Raw genomic sequence first — 15,778 nt, 5'->3', positions numbered from 1 at the left:
TCATTAGTAGGTGGAAAACCAAGCTAAACACAATATACAGCAGCAAGAGGTAACATATGTAAATATGAAACATCCGTCTTGAATGGCAGAAAGTTTCAATTTGTTACTTACAACATTACAGTATGACCTTCATGTTTGTTCCTTAAAGTAAGTATAATACATGGCTATGAGCAGAGCTGTTTAAAAGGATAATTTCAAATCTAGTGTGTGCATGGATGAAGTCTTACAGTAATTTTTGAGAGAAAAAACCCAACTAATATGGACATGACCAAAATTTTCATCCCTATATTTTCAAGGGCAAGAAAGACTGCCTGTAAGTGGCAAGTTACTATGGTTTTAAAATGATCTGCAAGAAAGCTTAAAATTTTATCCTATGGGAGAAGTAGAACTTCATTTTCAACGTATCAATTATTCTGTGTGAAATGTTTTCATCTGAAAGCTGTGTGGTTCAAAAAATACATGTGGGGTGAAGGTGCTTTCCAAAAATAACCTCAAAATATAGAAAAATGATAAAATTTTCTTTCTAAGCAGAAAATGACGTGTATAGAATCTTTCCAGAATTGCTCCAAAAGCAGCCTATATCTTCAGGTAGAACTCTGTAATCTTTCAGAGTTGTAAATGTCCCATTCTGCCTCTTGTAGGAACTCTACCTTTGCCTAAATTGTGTTTGTCATTCCCCGCTTTCTCGACAAACTGTTAGAAACAAAAGGTGCTTTTATTCATGTACAGATCAGATAAAGACTAGATAGCACATTCAAAGCTTCACTAAATTTCTTCACTAATGCACAAAAATTGATCTTTTCGCTACCTTTAATCTGCTTATCGTTGTTGGTATGCAAATATGTCAAATGATCTGCTCTTAGTCAATTATGCAGTTTGATATTCTACATTTACATTCTAAAAGGAGTCATTTCTGAGGTGCTAAATATAGTAGAGTTTCATTTTAATAAATATAAGTTGGCTTGCAAGTGAGAAAGTCACTGGAGCATATTCTCTGGCTAGTCCACTTGTTAAACCCCATTGGGGTGTGTGATTTAATCATTGTAGATACTACAGATGGTCTCATACCAGTGAGTTTGAAAATGACTGTGGAATTCAAAACAATTGCGCAACACTTCCCCACTAACAATATGAGAAAACCACTTGCTTTGGCCAAACATTTGAAAATGTTTAAGAATTTTTATGGAAATACTGAGTAACTGAAATACATCTTGGTGTACTTAGGAAATTGAAATCTAATAGAGTGCAAAACCTAACTTCCAACTGTAAACGTACCATAACTTAGTACATAACCTTTGGCACTTCAAATATATTACAACAAATTTACAGTCATTTAGATCTTAAGTGGGTCAAAAGAACATTCAGGTGGCTCATGAGGTACCGAACTTGATAAATCCTTAGGCTGTCAAAAGAGAGACTACCTAACGAAGCAGGCCCATTTCTGTCCTACAAACATCTAAATGCAGAGCACTACAATTAGGTAGGCCTTGAGTAACTCAGGCTCTATCCAGGCACAACAATCTATGCTAAGGGATCCCAATGGTGAGTTGGGAACACTCAAACTGCATACATTTTAGGAACACGTGACTAGGAGGATGGGAGGTAGCTGCTAAAATAAAGAATATAAAGAAGAAGAAGAAAAGAAGAAAAAGGCTAAAAATAAGTAAATGAAATCTGAGAACAATTCTACAAAGAAGTCTTTCTCTTGTAAGAATAATTCTGTACTGTCATACAATACTACCAGCATCAAATTCATCCAGGTAGAACTTCTTTAACTTTTCCAGATAATATATTCAAGACATTACTAATTTCTGCAGTTTTAAAAATGACAAAGTATTTAGGTCTTTTACAAGAAAAAAAATGGAATTTCATTTCAAGCTATTTTTCCTCTTCAGTAACAGCCATTACATGGTGCTATAAGGAAAAAAACACAAAACAAAACGGATCAAGTGTAGAAAAAGAGGAGGAGGAGGAGAAGACAGTCAGTTTTCCTGCATCTAAATCTAAACTATTCTCTGTACATTTTTAATATCATCTTACTCCTTCACAGCAACAGACAATCCAACTGAGGCTCTTAGGAAGAAAAATCAAAATTAAGATCTATTTATCTTAGTATTGTGAGGATTTTTCTCCTACAGTATTCTCCCATTATACATTCAGCACTATATTTTGCCAATTTATTGAATAACAGATACCTTTTTCATATGTCATTTTGCAAACAATTATTAAATGATCAGGAAGACATTTACTACATTCTTCTTTCATTTGCCTCAATGAAAACTGACTTTTAGAAGTACTTACAAGGGATAGAGGGGTGTTTTTAAATGAAAAGCCTTTTTAGGTACTCTATACATGTTTAAGCAACATAGCCTATTTCTAAGGGCATATACTTCATTGTCATAAGATTAAAAAACCCAAGACAGATATATATCATGTAAAACTCAACCTTAAATTGAGTCAGTTCCATGTTTTTTGAATTATCATGTCTATTTAAGTCAGTCTGTTCATTTCTCCTACATTTTCACCGTAGTAGTCTTTAACTGAACAAAGTATTCATATCTTTACTTCATACTTTTCTTCAGTTCTCCCTCCAACTCTATTAACACTGTTCAAAGTACTTTAACATATAAAAAGGCATGCAATAACTTCATACAAAAAGATCCTCAAAACAACTTCATGTCATGAGCTCACTACCAAAGTTCAATCATTACACACAACATCCAGCATTTAAGTGTAAAATAACTGATTCCAGCAGGTGCCATTACTGGAATGGCATGGTATATTTCACATTGTTATACAAAAAGCACATTGTATAGAATACAGCATTTAATCTGCAAAGATTGTGCATCACCGTTCTCCTCTAATACATGTAGAGCAAACTACATTCCATTGCAACAAACTGCACTTAGGTCTTAGTAAACCATACTACACTGGCTTGAAAACAGCAGTCTTGATGGCATGCTGTAATATCAGAATTGATATATTTGCATAATACCAAGAATCACTCAAGAAAACATTCATAACAGACAGGCTTCCCAGTTGTAACTGCCACATGGTGAACACTAAGCTACTATATAAACTGCATGGACATATTTAATGTGTATTATTAACTCCACTGTAAGCATTCTGTACCTAAAGGTGTTTTCAAAAATAATAATAATTAAAGAAAAGTTAGTTAGGTCATGTAACAGAATATTACTTTTGGCAGGCCCTGCTAGTGTTTAGAGTAAAAAACAAAGAACCCCACGCCATAGGCCCGTCCTCCCCTGATTCCTGGAACTTCTCAGGAGAAAAGGAATGAAGAGAAGACAGAATGGTAAAGTGTGATTTCCTTCACATAATGCATTCAGCAGAAAGTACCATCAGGTCTCACTATCTTAGCTTTTGGAAAATTTGCCAGCTTTTCGGGAAGGTTCATATGGCACTCTGAGAATACTAGGTGTTTCTTCCATTACTCGTACAAGAAGATTATCAATGTAATCCTCAAGTTCACGAATATGGGTGTCCTTCTTCTTAAGTTGCTCTTTATGTTTCACCAGCTCCTGCAAAACCTCTTCGTAAGTAAGGTTACGGTATCCTGCAGTGGCGTCGAAAGGATTTCCATCCTACAGATAAGTGTGAAAAAACACCAGGTTTTATTACATGGGTCAGTGTTTTGAACAAATTCATGCTTTTCATATGTTTCCCATGTGCACCTCTTGACAGAAGCAACTTCTTGACAACATACCTCCATTTGCTCTATAGCTTTCCCTCCAGTAACTCCACTGGAGCAGATAACTGGAGATAGCTTTCCCAGTTGGCTGTAAGTTTTCCCACACCATCATCTCAAAACCCCACTGTTTTATGAGGTGTATACACAGCTAATGACCGTAAAAGCAGTAACCACAGGAACAGTAAGCAGGTCCATTTTGGGAAACCACTATGTAGTTAACCATAGAAGGACCAGAGAAAGAGCCCTGAGAATTCACATCCTGCTGTAACTTCTCTAAGTTCTTGCCTTTTGAGCGTATCATAGCAAAACTTAGCTCTAAAGGACATCAGCCCTCATCTGTCTTTCATATTCTATTTTCTGTCATCAGTGGTTCTCCACGACTTGGCCTCTGATTCATGTAATAAAACTTTCAATTTTAAACTTGAGGTGAAACTAAAAGGCTGCATCTTATTTGCATCAGAGCACTTAAGACAGAAATGTGTACTACTAAAAGACCTTGCTTGCCTGCTTGCTTGCTTTAAATCAGGAGGGACCCAGAATCGAGCAGTAGGGAAAACAGAACCGTTTCTGTAATGAGTTCTGATGACTCGAAAGCGCAGGTATTAGCAGAGATGGACAAATCTGTGGCCTTAACAAAGGGCTAGATAAATTTGAATGTCTTATTCTGTGCCAAGAGAATTAGCTCTGACCCGAAATAACCATATTATGAAAAATTTGGAAATTTGTAACTGAGAAAAAAGTTGGGAGAGTCAAAGTAGTAGCACTGTTAGACATGCTAAGCAGTAAATTTTATCTGATTCAGAAATGGAGACATTTAAAAGATATGGAACCTTTAATCTCACCTCTAAAATCCTGCTCCCTTAACAGGGCGGAAGAAGAACGTAAGATAGCTTTTGTTTCCAGTAGAAACTTGTCATTAAAAACAATAAAGCTTTCACAGCTAGGAAGCACACCACATAATAAAGTTATATTCATTCTTTTTTCATGCTTCATTCCTCTTCTTTCCATACAGTAGCTCCATATTTGCACATTGGCATATGTCGAATCATTAAAAAACGCAGGTGGCCAAAGTTTTCAAATAAACCTAATTAAAAGTGATGGTGAACTGCAAATAGGCTGAAGTACGACAGATCAATCAGCCTCTCTCCATCACTCATATTCTAATAGTAGCTCTCAAATATCTGTGCTTTTAAGGGTTTCTCACTACATTTGAGATATGCAATGTCACGTTTATGTATGTGTATTCAGTATTGTAAACGTACTAAGTTGCAAGATTGTGATTAATAATTCCCACTTTATTAAAATAGCTAATAATGAAATTTATAAATTGGTCAGTAATTGACTTCCAACAAGTACTGAAGAGAAAATAAATTCACTTTGTGGTCATTATATTTTTAATACATTTTCTTCTACAAGAAGGAAGTAGAATTGTCTCTTTATGGCATTAGATTTTTGTACACATTGGAAAAGACATCGTTAACACTTCCATGTCTAAACTATAGGGTTTGCCTCATTTTCTGATTTGGCAAAGGAACATAAATTAAGATACAATGATGACTTTAAATATTATATAAAGTTTACTGTAAAATTGTGTGCAGTCCGTATGCTTCATTTTGTCATACCCATGCCCTGAATAGAATAACCTATATAATAATAGGGGGAATAACCTATCACATTAATTACACAAGAAAATTCTAGTTAAAGAATGTTAGTACCTAGAAATAAATATTGTTCAAATTAAGAAGAATTTAGATGTTCTGTTTAAACAAGTAAGTGATACTTAAATGTGTAAGGAACATCTTTACAAAGCCAGATACTACAATTTTAATACAAAACATTAATCTTACAATGCATTATTAAGGAAAAAAGGATTTTAAATAACGAATCTATGCAAAGAACGATTGTCTCAGCTACAGAATACTACGGGGGTACGTACTGACAGCCAGAGGAAATGGAGTTGGATAAAATGAAGGCCTGGCAATCTCTGATCATCTCTTTATTGTTCTAATGAGGAATTCTGCTCTGGGAATATCATCTAAGCTACTTTCACATCTTTTGTCCTACTTATTTCATCTTCCTTTCAGTTCTTAATTAGGCCTTAAAGAGCTCACGCTGCCCTTTCAACTGGTTACTGCTCCCATTTAAACACTGCTTTCAGAGACAGGTGTTGGCACCAGAGTAGAAGACATACAAACATAATTACTAAATGTGATGCACAAGGAAGAAATATAACAACTTGGTGAGGGCTATTATTGCAGAACCTAATAATAAATGACTTCAAACACCTTAGAAAGCAATCTTGAATATTAAAAAAATAATAATCAAATGGTTTCATTCAAAACTACGGTTGAGATATTGTTTCTTCTCCACCTAATTTGTATTTCGTATTAAATGAGCACCACCTCATAATCCTACAACTGACATTCAGGATAGCTGGTATTCCAAAGGAAAAATCATCAAGGATTTCTTTTATCACCTTTAAATCCTTTAAATAAAACAATTCACATCTTATTTCTTAAAAGAATTAAACCGATGTTTTTACCAGCAATAAATCACATGATGTGCAGTAGTACATTTGCAAGCACATAGAAACTGTAATTATGGTTACTTTAGAGACAATAGCTGCTAAGTTAAATCAATTTTTTGATGTCGCTTTTTGTCAGAGATTAAGTAACTGCCTGGTAGAATTCAGTTTACTATCTGATCAAAGGCAGCCTTCGTATACTGTGACATCTCCCACCACTTACTTACATTATAAAAACTCGGGCATTTACAATAACATCAAATGTTATTACAAATCATGCACATAAACCAGCAAAAGCAAACAGTACAAAGCCATATTTGCTTGTGAAACTTGTTTTCTATATATTTTAAAGATTGAAAACAAACCCAGTTTTAAAGATTTCATCTATTCACAGAACGAATTCTAGTAAAACCACATTTTCCTTCAAACAAAGACACTGTATGGGATATCTGTGGATTTTTCTGGTCTTTTCTTAGTACACATTATATTCTGGGTACTTTTAGAGTCAAAAGAGTATTTTGAATAATAACGTCTTGTATTTCTATTTGTAGCGCTGAGAGGCTGTTAATTAATCATTTGTATTATTAATCCCATCATATATCAGTTCATTACATCCATTTTGATTTGCCATCTAAAGACTGTCCTCAAGTCTCTGACTACAGTGATAGGAATGTCCTGTTACGACAATTAATACATCACTGTCAAATGCAGAGTTCCTGACTATTATTTCTCCAGAGTCACCTGAAATACCCCAAAACAATAGTTTTCTTCTTATTTTCTGTGCAAAGATCTAATTTTCCCCTTCTCTACATCATCATACCAGAAGTACAGTGCATATCTGGTGAAAAACTCTTCTTTATTTCCAAATTTGTATTAAGCTTGTTATTTTCTAATTAGATTTTCTGGACATGTCAAAAGAAAACCAAGAACCCTAACATTTCCTTGTAAGAGGTTAAACAAGAACTGTCAAGCACCAGTTAGTTGGCATTTACTGATGGCTTTTCATAACATTTCAGAACTCACCATTGTTTTCCTGAGGTCCTCAATGCCAGAAGGATTCACATTAAAACTGTGGGAGAAAAACAAAACCCCAAATATTAGCATTGCATGCTTATCAGACCAAAGCATCTACTAGCAGACACTGCTCAATTCAGCATACAGCTATAAAATATTTAATATGATTTGTTTTCTTGATTTGTTGAACTTAGGAAAAACAGGAAAATACTCAGAAATAATGGAAATTTGAATATATTCTTTGTTCATAATTTTTTGTATTTTTCATATTCTTTTTGCAATAAAATTTGAATAATTAAGAAACACACGAAAGGATATTACAGATTGTGCTTCCCTATTTCTTCTCTTCTCACTAGACTTACCTTGAGCTTCAAAGCAGAAAGTGATACTGTAAATGAAAGGTTCTGGAAACAGGTCCCTGGGATGAGACTGTTAAAAACCAACAAAACCCTGCATGCTAACATGTATTCCCAGCTTTCATAGCAGCTGCTAGACGTGAAAGGTCCTTTAGAAATTCCAATGAGATCACCAGCTTAAATCAGAGCTGAAAGGCCATCTTCTATAGCAACATTTGTTTCAGACTTAAAATTAAATAAATAATGTATTATTTTATAAACGTGGTGATTTTCTCACGTATCCAAATAGCAAAGCTATTTCATGATGTTGTCATGTTCAGATTCTTTTGTTCTTCAGCTACAAAAGTGCAGTTGATATTGATCAAGGCAGCACTGTCTCAGTGTCAGGCCTACAAAACAGTCCCCTTGTCTCTCAGGTTGGTCTAACTATTAGCAAATACCTTCAAAAATCAGTGCCTCTGTTCTCATGTGCGTGATACAGCAAGACTGGAAAGAAAACTAACCCTCTGAAAATGTGCTCAGAACTTGGGTATGGTTCACAAATACTATGTCCTTAGTAGCATCATGCAGATGTCATTCTGTTGCCTCACAGAGTCTACTATCTAGCTTAGACTGCAGGTACTGCCTGTCAAGGGTGATGTTTGTTGACTGAGAATAATGCAAAGAATTACAAATATATGTCTATCCTTTTAAAATTTATTTTAAAGGTAGCTTCAAGTGAAGAACATGCATTTTATGACTGCTCATCACTGTTATCTGAATTTATAAGCCATAAGCCATATACATGGTTGGAACTGGATGATCTTAAGGTCCTTTCCAACCCTAACTATTCTATGATTCTATGATTCTATATTGTGTAAAAGTGGAAGTGATACAATTTATAAATGTCAATTAGGTAAAATGGATAACCCAATTTTTTTCTGTTTAAAAAAAAAAATGTTGTTTACATTGTAATTTATTATTTTAATTTTTTTTATCTATATATAACTTTTCATTTCCAAAGCAGGCAGCCTTTTGCTCATAGACAAGTGCCATGAACCATCTGCTGGACTGAAGATATCAGATAAAGACTGGATTACACAAACAGTCACAACTAGAAATCAAGAGGTGTCTGAATCAAGTTCTGGCTAATTCCCATTATACCTGTTTGTAACAGTGATCCGCAGCAGTTTGCTGGAGACCAGTTTTGAATGAGGGGCCTCTTTCATCGGGTATTGTCTAAAAAGCTAAAGGCAGGAACCCTCCCCCCCAGCCTGCCTTTTTGTTTCACACTGATGTGTCAAACACATGATGAACTTGCTTCATTCATGGCTGCCTTTCGTGATCCGAATACAAAAAAAATGGGTTAACTGAACTGGATCGAATTAGCTTGGTGAAAACCAAGAATGTCTCTATTTAACGAAGTGTGGCGTTAATTTGGGATATCTTTCTTTTGGGACTGTTTCCTCATGTTAGACAAGATATAGAATAATACAGCCTGACTGCTCAACTGAGTGACTGTCTGAAAGGTTAAAAAAGCAAGATCTTTCATTGCCCTGAATGACTTTATAGTTTCTGTGAACCAAGTTTGAGGACGCTTTTTCATAGCAGCAGCTTAAAAGAAGAGCAGAAGTTCTGACTACATAAAGTTAAGTTTGAAAATAAGAAATATAAATCACTGGCAATACAGACTCTTTTTTTTCTTTTTTGGCTAAAAAAAACCCCTGCAATCATTTCCATAATACTGCAGACATTGTAACTGCAATTACAATAGAGCACATCTGCTTATTTTACATGAAGCTATTCAAATACACTTACAAAAAATGAAAAAACTATTAAGCAAAATATTCCTCCAATAAAAACCTAAACCCCATGAATAGTCTTACTCATATTCTGAAGTGATATGTGGAAATATACTGCATCTCAAGGACAAAACAGGTGCTGAGATTGCATATAACATTTTTCACATCAGACTGTCTGCTAAGCAAGGTGGGAGCTCGGTGGCCGCGCTGAGCCCCGCAGGGTTTCCTGCCAGCGCTTCCAGCCCAAGGTGAGCCTGAGCAGATGCAGGCTCTCACTGCTGTACCTATAATTCACTGTCGAGAACCATGTAATACCTCTAAAGAAAATACTGTAAAATTATCAATACATACAGTCGGGGGAGTTGCATGTTTGGTGTATTGAGATTCATGACAGCATTTGTTCTTCAGTTTAAATTTCCTCCCAATAACACATGCCTAAAGTTACCACCTTGTTTGATTACTGGTAATAGCTTACAGAAAACACGTCTCTAGGACTACAGCCCACACGCTGCACAACCACCATAAGCCTCCTTCGAGAGGCCGTTCTCTTGACATCCTAAGAGCATTCTGAAATCATTGATCTCAGCAATTATAAAAAATAATGTCATTTTTTTACTGTGTTATAATCAAATCACAGTTCATAGCGATAGCTATAGTCCCATCTCTGGTTTTTCCCCAGGGTTTGATAAATCGGCAAGCAACTTTTGCTATGGAAGCATGAAATTCTATGTTCACAGCTTGGGAAAAAGTTTCTTTTTGTTTTGGGCTCTTTCGTTCTGAGCTTACTGTGAATAGTGATTGTAAAAAAACGGCATTGTGGGATTCTGTAATTATTGTTTCTCAATTATGCCCAAACTAAATTTGCTCAATTTACAAGTAAAAAAGATGCTTCTTTTCTACCAAACAGACTTTCTGCCAACTCACTCTGAAAACTACAGTCAAACTGGGTTTCTCTGGCTCATTGTCTTTAACACCGTGTAACTTCTACGTATGGTTATACCTGAGTCTAACAGCTCCTCACTGGTCATACCTGCCAACCTACACAAACTGGCTCTTTCTGCTCACTGAAAAGAGCTCTTCTTGCTCCTGTGTTCTTCATCATTTCAAAGAACCAAGTCATTTTCTACCTCTTCCACTTACCCACACAAAGAAGGCCCCCTCTCCACCACTGTGGAGTCTCAAGTGCCTCAAGGTGATGACCCAGATCCTGTAATGATTTTTAACAGTTTGTCTCTTGCAATTAATAAACTTTCATTCACTCCGATCACCTTCAAGAAAGTTAGCAGCTAGTAACAAGGAGGTAAATCACACCAGCACAGATTCAAAATCAACTATAGAGGTGAGACAGAGGAGCACACAGATGACACTAAGCAAGCCACTCAACTTCTACATTGCCCCACTATAGGTAGAACAGACAATCTTCCAGCTAGCACAACAGTTAGTCATGAACGCCATTTCACTTATCTGGGAATTCAATTAGTTTCCTCAACAATTACTTTATATCAGACAGACATATTATAAATCTGATTCTATAGAGCATTTTGGATGTCTTTCATAATCATAGCAAACATATTTTATACTTGTTATTTTCCCTATTTAAATACATTAGAACTATTACTTTACCTATTTAAATATATTAGAAAAGCTTCCTTTTTTCCCCCCCAACACCTATTTTCTATAAGGTAGTTAAATACTTACATTGCACGCTGTTTATTTGCAGTTTGTACAGAAACTTCAAGGTAGTGGAGTTGAGGTTGTATCACAAGCTCAAGTTTATGTCTGGAGCTTGTAATTTTGTCTTTGAAGTTTAATAGTAGTTAAAAATTCAAACATTAGGTCTAGTGGCTGCTTAAATATTTAGCTTCTAATGCCTAGAGATTAAAACAGCCTTTAAAAAATCTCTCCTATAGCTGATTTAAACATTTTAGTGCCTGAACCATTTACTCTGACAACATAATGAATGGGAATCAGACTCCTAAATTATGCTGCATGGAAAGTGTATTTTCTGAATAGAACAAAAGCTTTTTACTTATCTTGTGCTATTCATATTAGTTATATGATCATTGTACTCTATACCATTAGAAATTAAAACTAGGGTATTTACATTAATCATTACTGTTCCAAGTACTGAAACCTTCCATCTTAACTTGCCATCATGTAAAATATCCATTATACCAATAAGCTCAGTCTGAGCTTTCAGTTTCTTCAATATGGAATGTCTGTGTACAGGTAATTAGCAAATCTCTACCATGTTAATTTTCCATTGGAGTCGAAATATCCCTAGTCCTACTTCTTGGTCTTTGGACTGATTCTTATTACAATGCTTATGCATTTCTCTTTGGATTCTCACAATATGTATCACAACTTTGAAATATTAGGATGCAATTTAAGTTATTACCAATGTACTAGAAAAACAAAAGAAACTAATAAAATCAGATAGAGTTAATGAAATTCAGAAACTTAGCTTTCCATAGAATATTATTAGCCTGCTGTGCCTGGCAATGCAGACATCACTTTATACTCTGAGAAGGAATGACTATCATGTCTGGCAACTAAGCAAGTATGGAGTAAGCATATTACCATCTATTTCACAATCAGATTCTGGGGAACATCACTTAAGACACTTCACTTTATAAATTGTCCTGCTGTCAAGCCATGTTCTGTTGCCTTTTGGAGCTTGTGTAATCCCAGGAGGACACAAAAAGAGCATCAGGTTTTGTTGCTATCACTCCATTTTCTTATTACTATAAAGTCTCATGCCAAGAGCTAAGAAACTGGACCAAACCCCCTGAACACTAAGAGACACTTTTCTTGCAAACAATTTGTTCTCAAGCAACATACTCTTCAGACAGACTCCTTTGGAAATAGTCTGTTCGTGAGTATAGTGCTGCTTTCTATGGAGCCCTTTAAAGATGGCAAAAGGTTCCATGAGATAAAGAAGTTACAGTCTCAGAATACAGTGCTCAGTAATGGTCCTGAATAAGTGCTTCAAGCTTATGTATATTTCAAATTTAGTGCATTTAGAAACATGACAATGCAACTATACGGAAGGACAGAAACCTTCAGTTAAAACAACTTGGAGAATTTAACAGATTTTTGGTTTTCTGTATAAACACCTTCATTTCGTAAACAGACATGGATTTGGATCCAAAATATACTGGTGACCAATTCTGAGGTGTCTGATACTGTTGGAGACAGCTCAAGGGACGTAGAGGCACACAGGTCTGCATTCATGAGCTCTACCACAATGCAGCCTTCTCCTTCCAGAAATATAAGTACCTTAAGCACTTGTAACTTGTACTTCTTGTACTTGCTCACTGTTGGACATATTACTCATGCAAATATGTTTATTATTCAGGTCTTACAAAACATTCTAAAAATCAAGTGTTCTCACACAATGTACTCAACTGAATTTTAAGTTTCTGGAAACAAACAACAACAGTTTTACACAAAAAGTTAGTATTTTAAAGCATATAAATATTCCTCCTTTTACTAGGCAGTTGTGCCTCAAGAGACCAATAAAGAACTGTTACACTAAAAGTTGAGCCAGCACCTCCACTAGAACCCCCTGCTATAAGCGATCTAGAAGTCAACCAAAAGACCCAAACAACCCTAAAGTAAAATTTTATATTGAAACTTCCAGAACCATTTTTGGAACACTTAAAAAAAATAGCTCTAATTCTTAGTTCTTCTAATGAAACAGGAAAAAAAAGGTTCATCAATTTTACACAGCTTCTGCATTTACTAATGAAGAAACTGGATATAACTATTTAGTTTTTTTCTTTTTTCTTTCAAAAAGAAAATAGAACAGGCAGTGCATTTCCCCTTGGGACAGATAATATGCCTCATGTATCCACTTGAAAAAGATTGCACATGCCCTAATGTGCACCAACAGACAATGAAAGCTTGCAAAAATCTTGTCGTGCAGCCAGGAGGATGAACTTTCAAAACAGTGTTGCTAAAACAGACAACTAATTAGGAGTAAGTGGCTGACGGTGAAGAGTCTGCAAAAGTCAAGATTAATACTAAGGAATGCTACAATATCTCTCTAAGAACTGATTGCTCCAACCCACTCCAGTAATGTCGCCAATACTGTGACCACTGCTTTGTAGTAGCTTTGCCAAAGATTATTTCATTATTCTCTCATCACATGTAGTGATCTTTCTAAACCAGATGATACTAGTCCTGGCAGGACAGCCTATGAATGTTTGCATCATTTCTGCTTGTTTTGTAGTTTCCCTTTACATCTCATGTACTGATAATGTATTTAGTTGTTGAAATGATGCTTTACTGACAGCTTTACCACACTGCATTAACAAACGGGAACAGTCTTCAGCATAATTCAAGCATTATCCATAGTCTGCCAATATCCTACCTAGCACAGATAACTCCAGCTGACTGAAGTCCAATCAAATTTCAGTAGAGAACTGAAAAAACCCCTTTCATTTCAAGAAAAGCAATGCAGAAGTACGCTCTTCTTAAAATAAGACATGCTAACACAGACAGAGGAAACATAGTACACCTGATGCCAATTTTTGACTAACAGAGAAATAAATAGATGTTAAAATGGCAGAATGGACTTTATTGCTCTAGCAAACACAATAATAAACTTGTTAGAAATCAACATTTCTGAACAACGCATATGAAAATTGAAAATAGGGACTTGGAAAAGTACATTGGAAAATGATGACCTTTTTTGGAAAACAAATATACAGCCATTATAACCCTTTGCTCTGATCAGGCAACTTCTGGGGCTCATTCCAATGGAGCTGTGGCCAGTAACTATGCCTCTGGCACATCACATGTCACAGGCGAGACTGAAAGCATTTAACAGCCATTTACCTTTGACTAAGTTGAAGTTATTGCACTAAGAACTTATCTTCACTGTGGTTTAAGCTATCAGGTTTTTTACTTTACAACTGCAGTGACTATAGACAGGCATCCACTCTACTAACAGCTCAACTCACAACAGTAACCTAGAAAGTCAGGTTACTGTTAACAGTAACACCATGATTTTGCAAAAGCTTCTTTATCTAGTTGACCATCACACATGCATTTCAGTATTTGCTGAAATGGAACAGATACCAGCTGTTCTTTAGACTTCACAATTTAATATGATTCAAACACATCACAGTTATCAGGAGCCTCATGTTTTCATGGTGCCTCCCTTGGTTTTCTTTTTCTAAATCAGAACTGCTTATTTCAAACACTGCATCCATTGGGAAAAATTAAACTGCAGATACTGATTTGTTTGGGACAGGCATCTCTGGAGAAGCAGCTCTGACAGCTCCTGTGATGACAGTACGGGGGAGCGAGGCTCAAGAAAATAACCACATTCAGAAATTACAGAAAAGCAGAGAGATGAGTTTAAGGGTAGGGTTGGGGGTGGTTTTGTTTGGTTTTGGTTTTGTTTTGGGATTTTGGTTGGGGTTTTTTTGAGTTGCAATTTTTAAAAAAGGCTGAAGCAGTAAAAGAGCACAGAAAAAAATTAAGATTTTTTTTTCTCCAATTGACAAAAAAAATTATAAAAATAAACAGTATTCATAATTGCGATAGTGAATCCTAATAAAATAGATGTTTCTTTCTCCTCCACTATTCCATCTTCCATATTGCTTAGAATGTAAAGTATTTATTGCCAGAAATTGAGATAAAGTGTAACCAGTATGTAGGCATAAGCTTTACTTTCTTTAAGTTTAACAATACTTAGGTCATGGAAGTGCTACTTTCAAAGGATCCTTTCATGTATCTCTCTTTATGTATACATATACATATATATAGACACACACTGTGCATAAGTGTATGTATTTTATATATAACGTGCGGGTATGTGTGCATGTATATGTGTATATATATAAAAAAAAATGTATATATATATAAATAATGAGTCTTAGAAAACTCCCACCTATCAATTCAGTTTCCCAGATCTGGAGTTTGATCAGACTAGTAACAACCTGTCAGCTTTAAATATTGGACTATTTGTTTCCCTGTGTCCAGTGCCTAAGATCTCGTTAATTACCTAAACTCTCTTTCTGTAGGTCTTGTTAATTACCCGTCTCCTGTCTCAGAGGACCTTGTTAATAACTTGTACAATCTCTCTAAAAAGGTCCTAATAACACGTTAAAATTAAAGATGTTTTTCTTTTAGCACTTGTCAAGTGGTGTAAATTGAGAAATTTGCACATCACTTTATTAGCTGACTCTAGTGTATTTTCCTAAACACAAACAATTTCAGAGAGACAATGCACAAGGTTTGTATGCGGCACAAAAACAATCTTTGTCTTCCCTAAGTAACCCTCAATTTCTTTAACTGTGTTCAATGCAAAATCCACGTGGCTTCTGCCTGCAAATTAACCTCTTGAGAGCCATGACAATAGCAGTCATTGTAAGAATGA

At 35.4% G+C, this 15,778-nt stretch overlaps 1 protein-coding gene across 1 annotated transcript in view; it reads right to left on the bottom strand.

The window, feature by feature from the left end:
- Positions 1 to 3,220: 3,220 nt before the first annotated feature.
- Positions 3,221 to 15,778, bottom strand: part of RAB11FIP2 (RAB11 family interacting protein 2) — a 29,043-nt gene continuing 16,485 nt past the window's right edge. Inside the window, exons 4-5 of the mRNA XM_080621644.1 lie at positions 7,260 to 7,305; positions 3,221 to 3,605 (exon numbers count right to left, since the gene is read on the bottom strand). Coding sequence (XP_080477770.1) covers positions 3,378 to 3,605; positions 7,260 to 7,305 — 274 coding nt within the window. The 3' untranslated portion in view covers positions 3,221 to 3,377. The remainder of the gene's footprint in view (positions 3,606 to 7,259; positions 7,306 to 15,778) is intronic.

This window comes from Psittacula echo (assembly GCF_963264785.1).
Source record: "Psittacula echo genome assembly, chromosome: 6".
Lineage (NCBI taxonomy): Eukaryota > Metazoa > Chordata > Aves > Psittaciformes > Psittacidae > Psittacula > Psittacula echo.
Note: the sequence above shows the minus strand (reverse complement) of the source record. Positions and strands in the feature narration are given on the sequence as shown.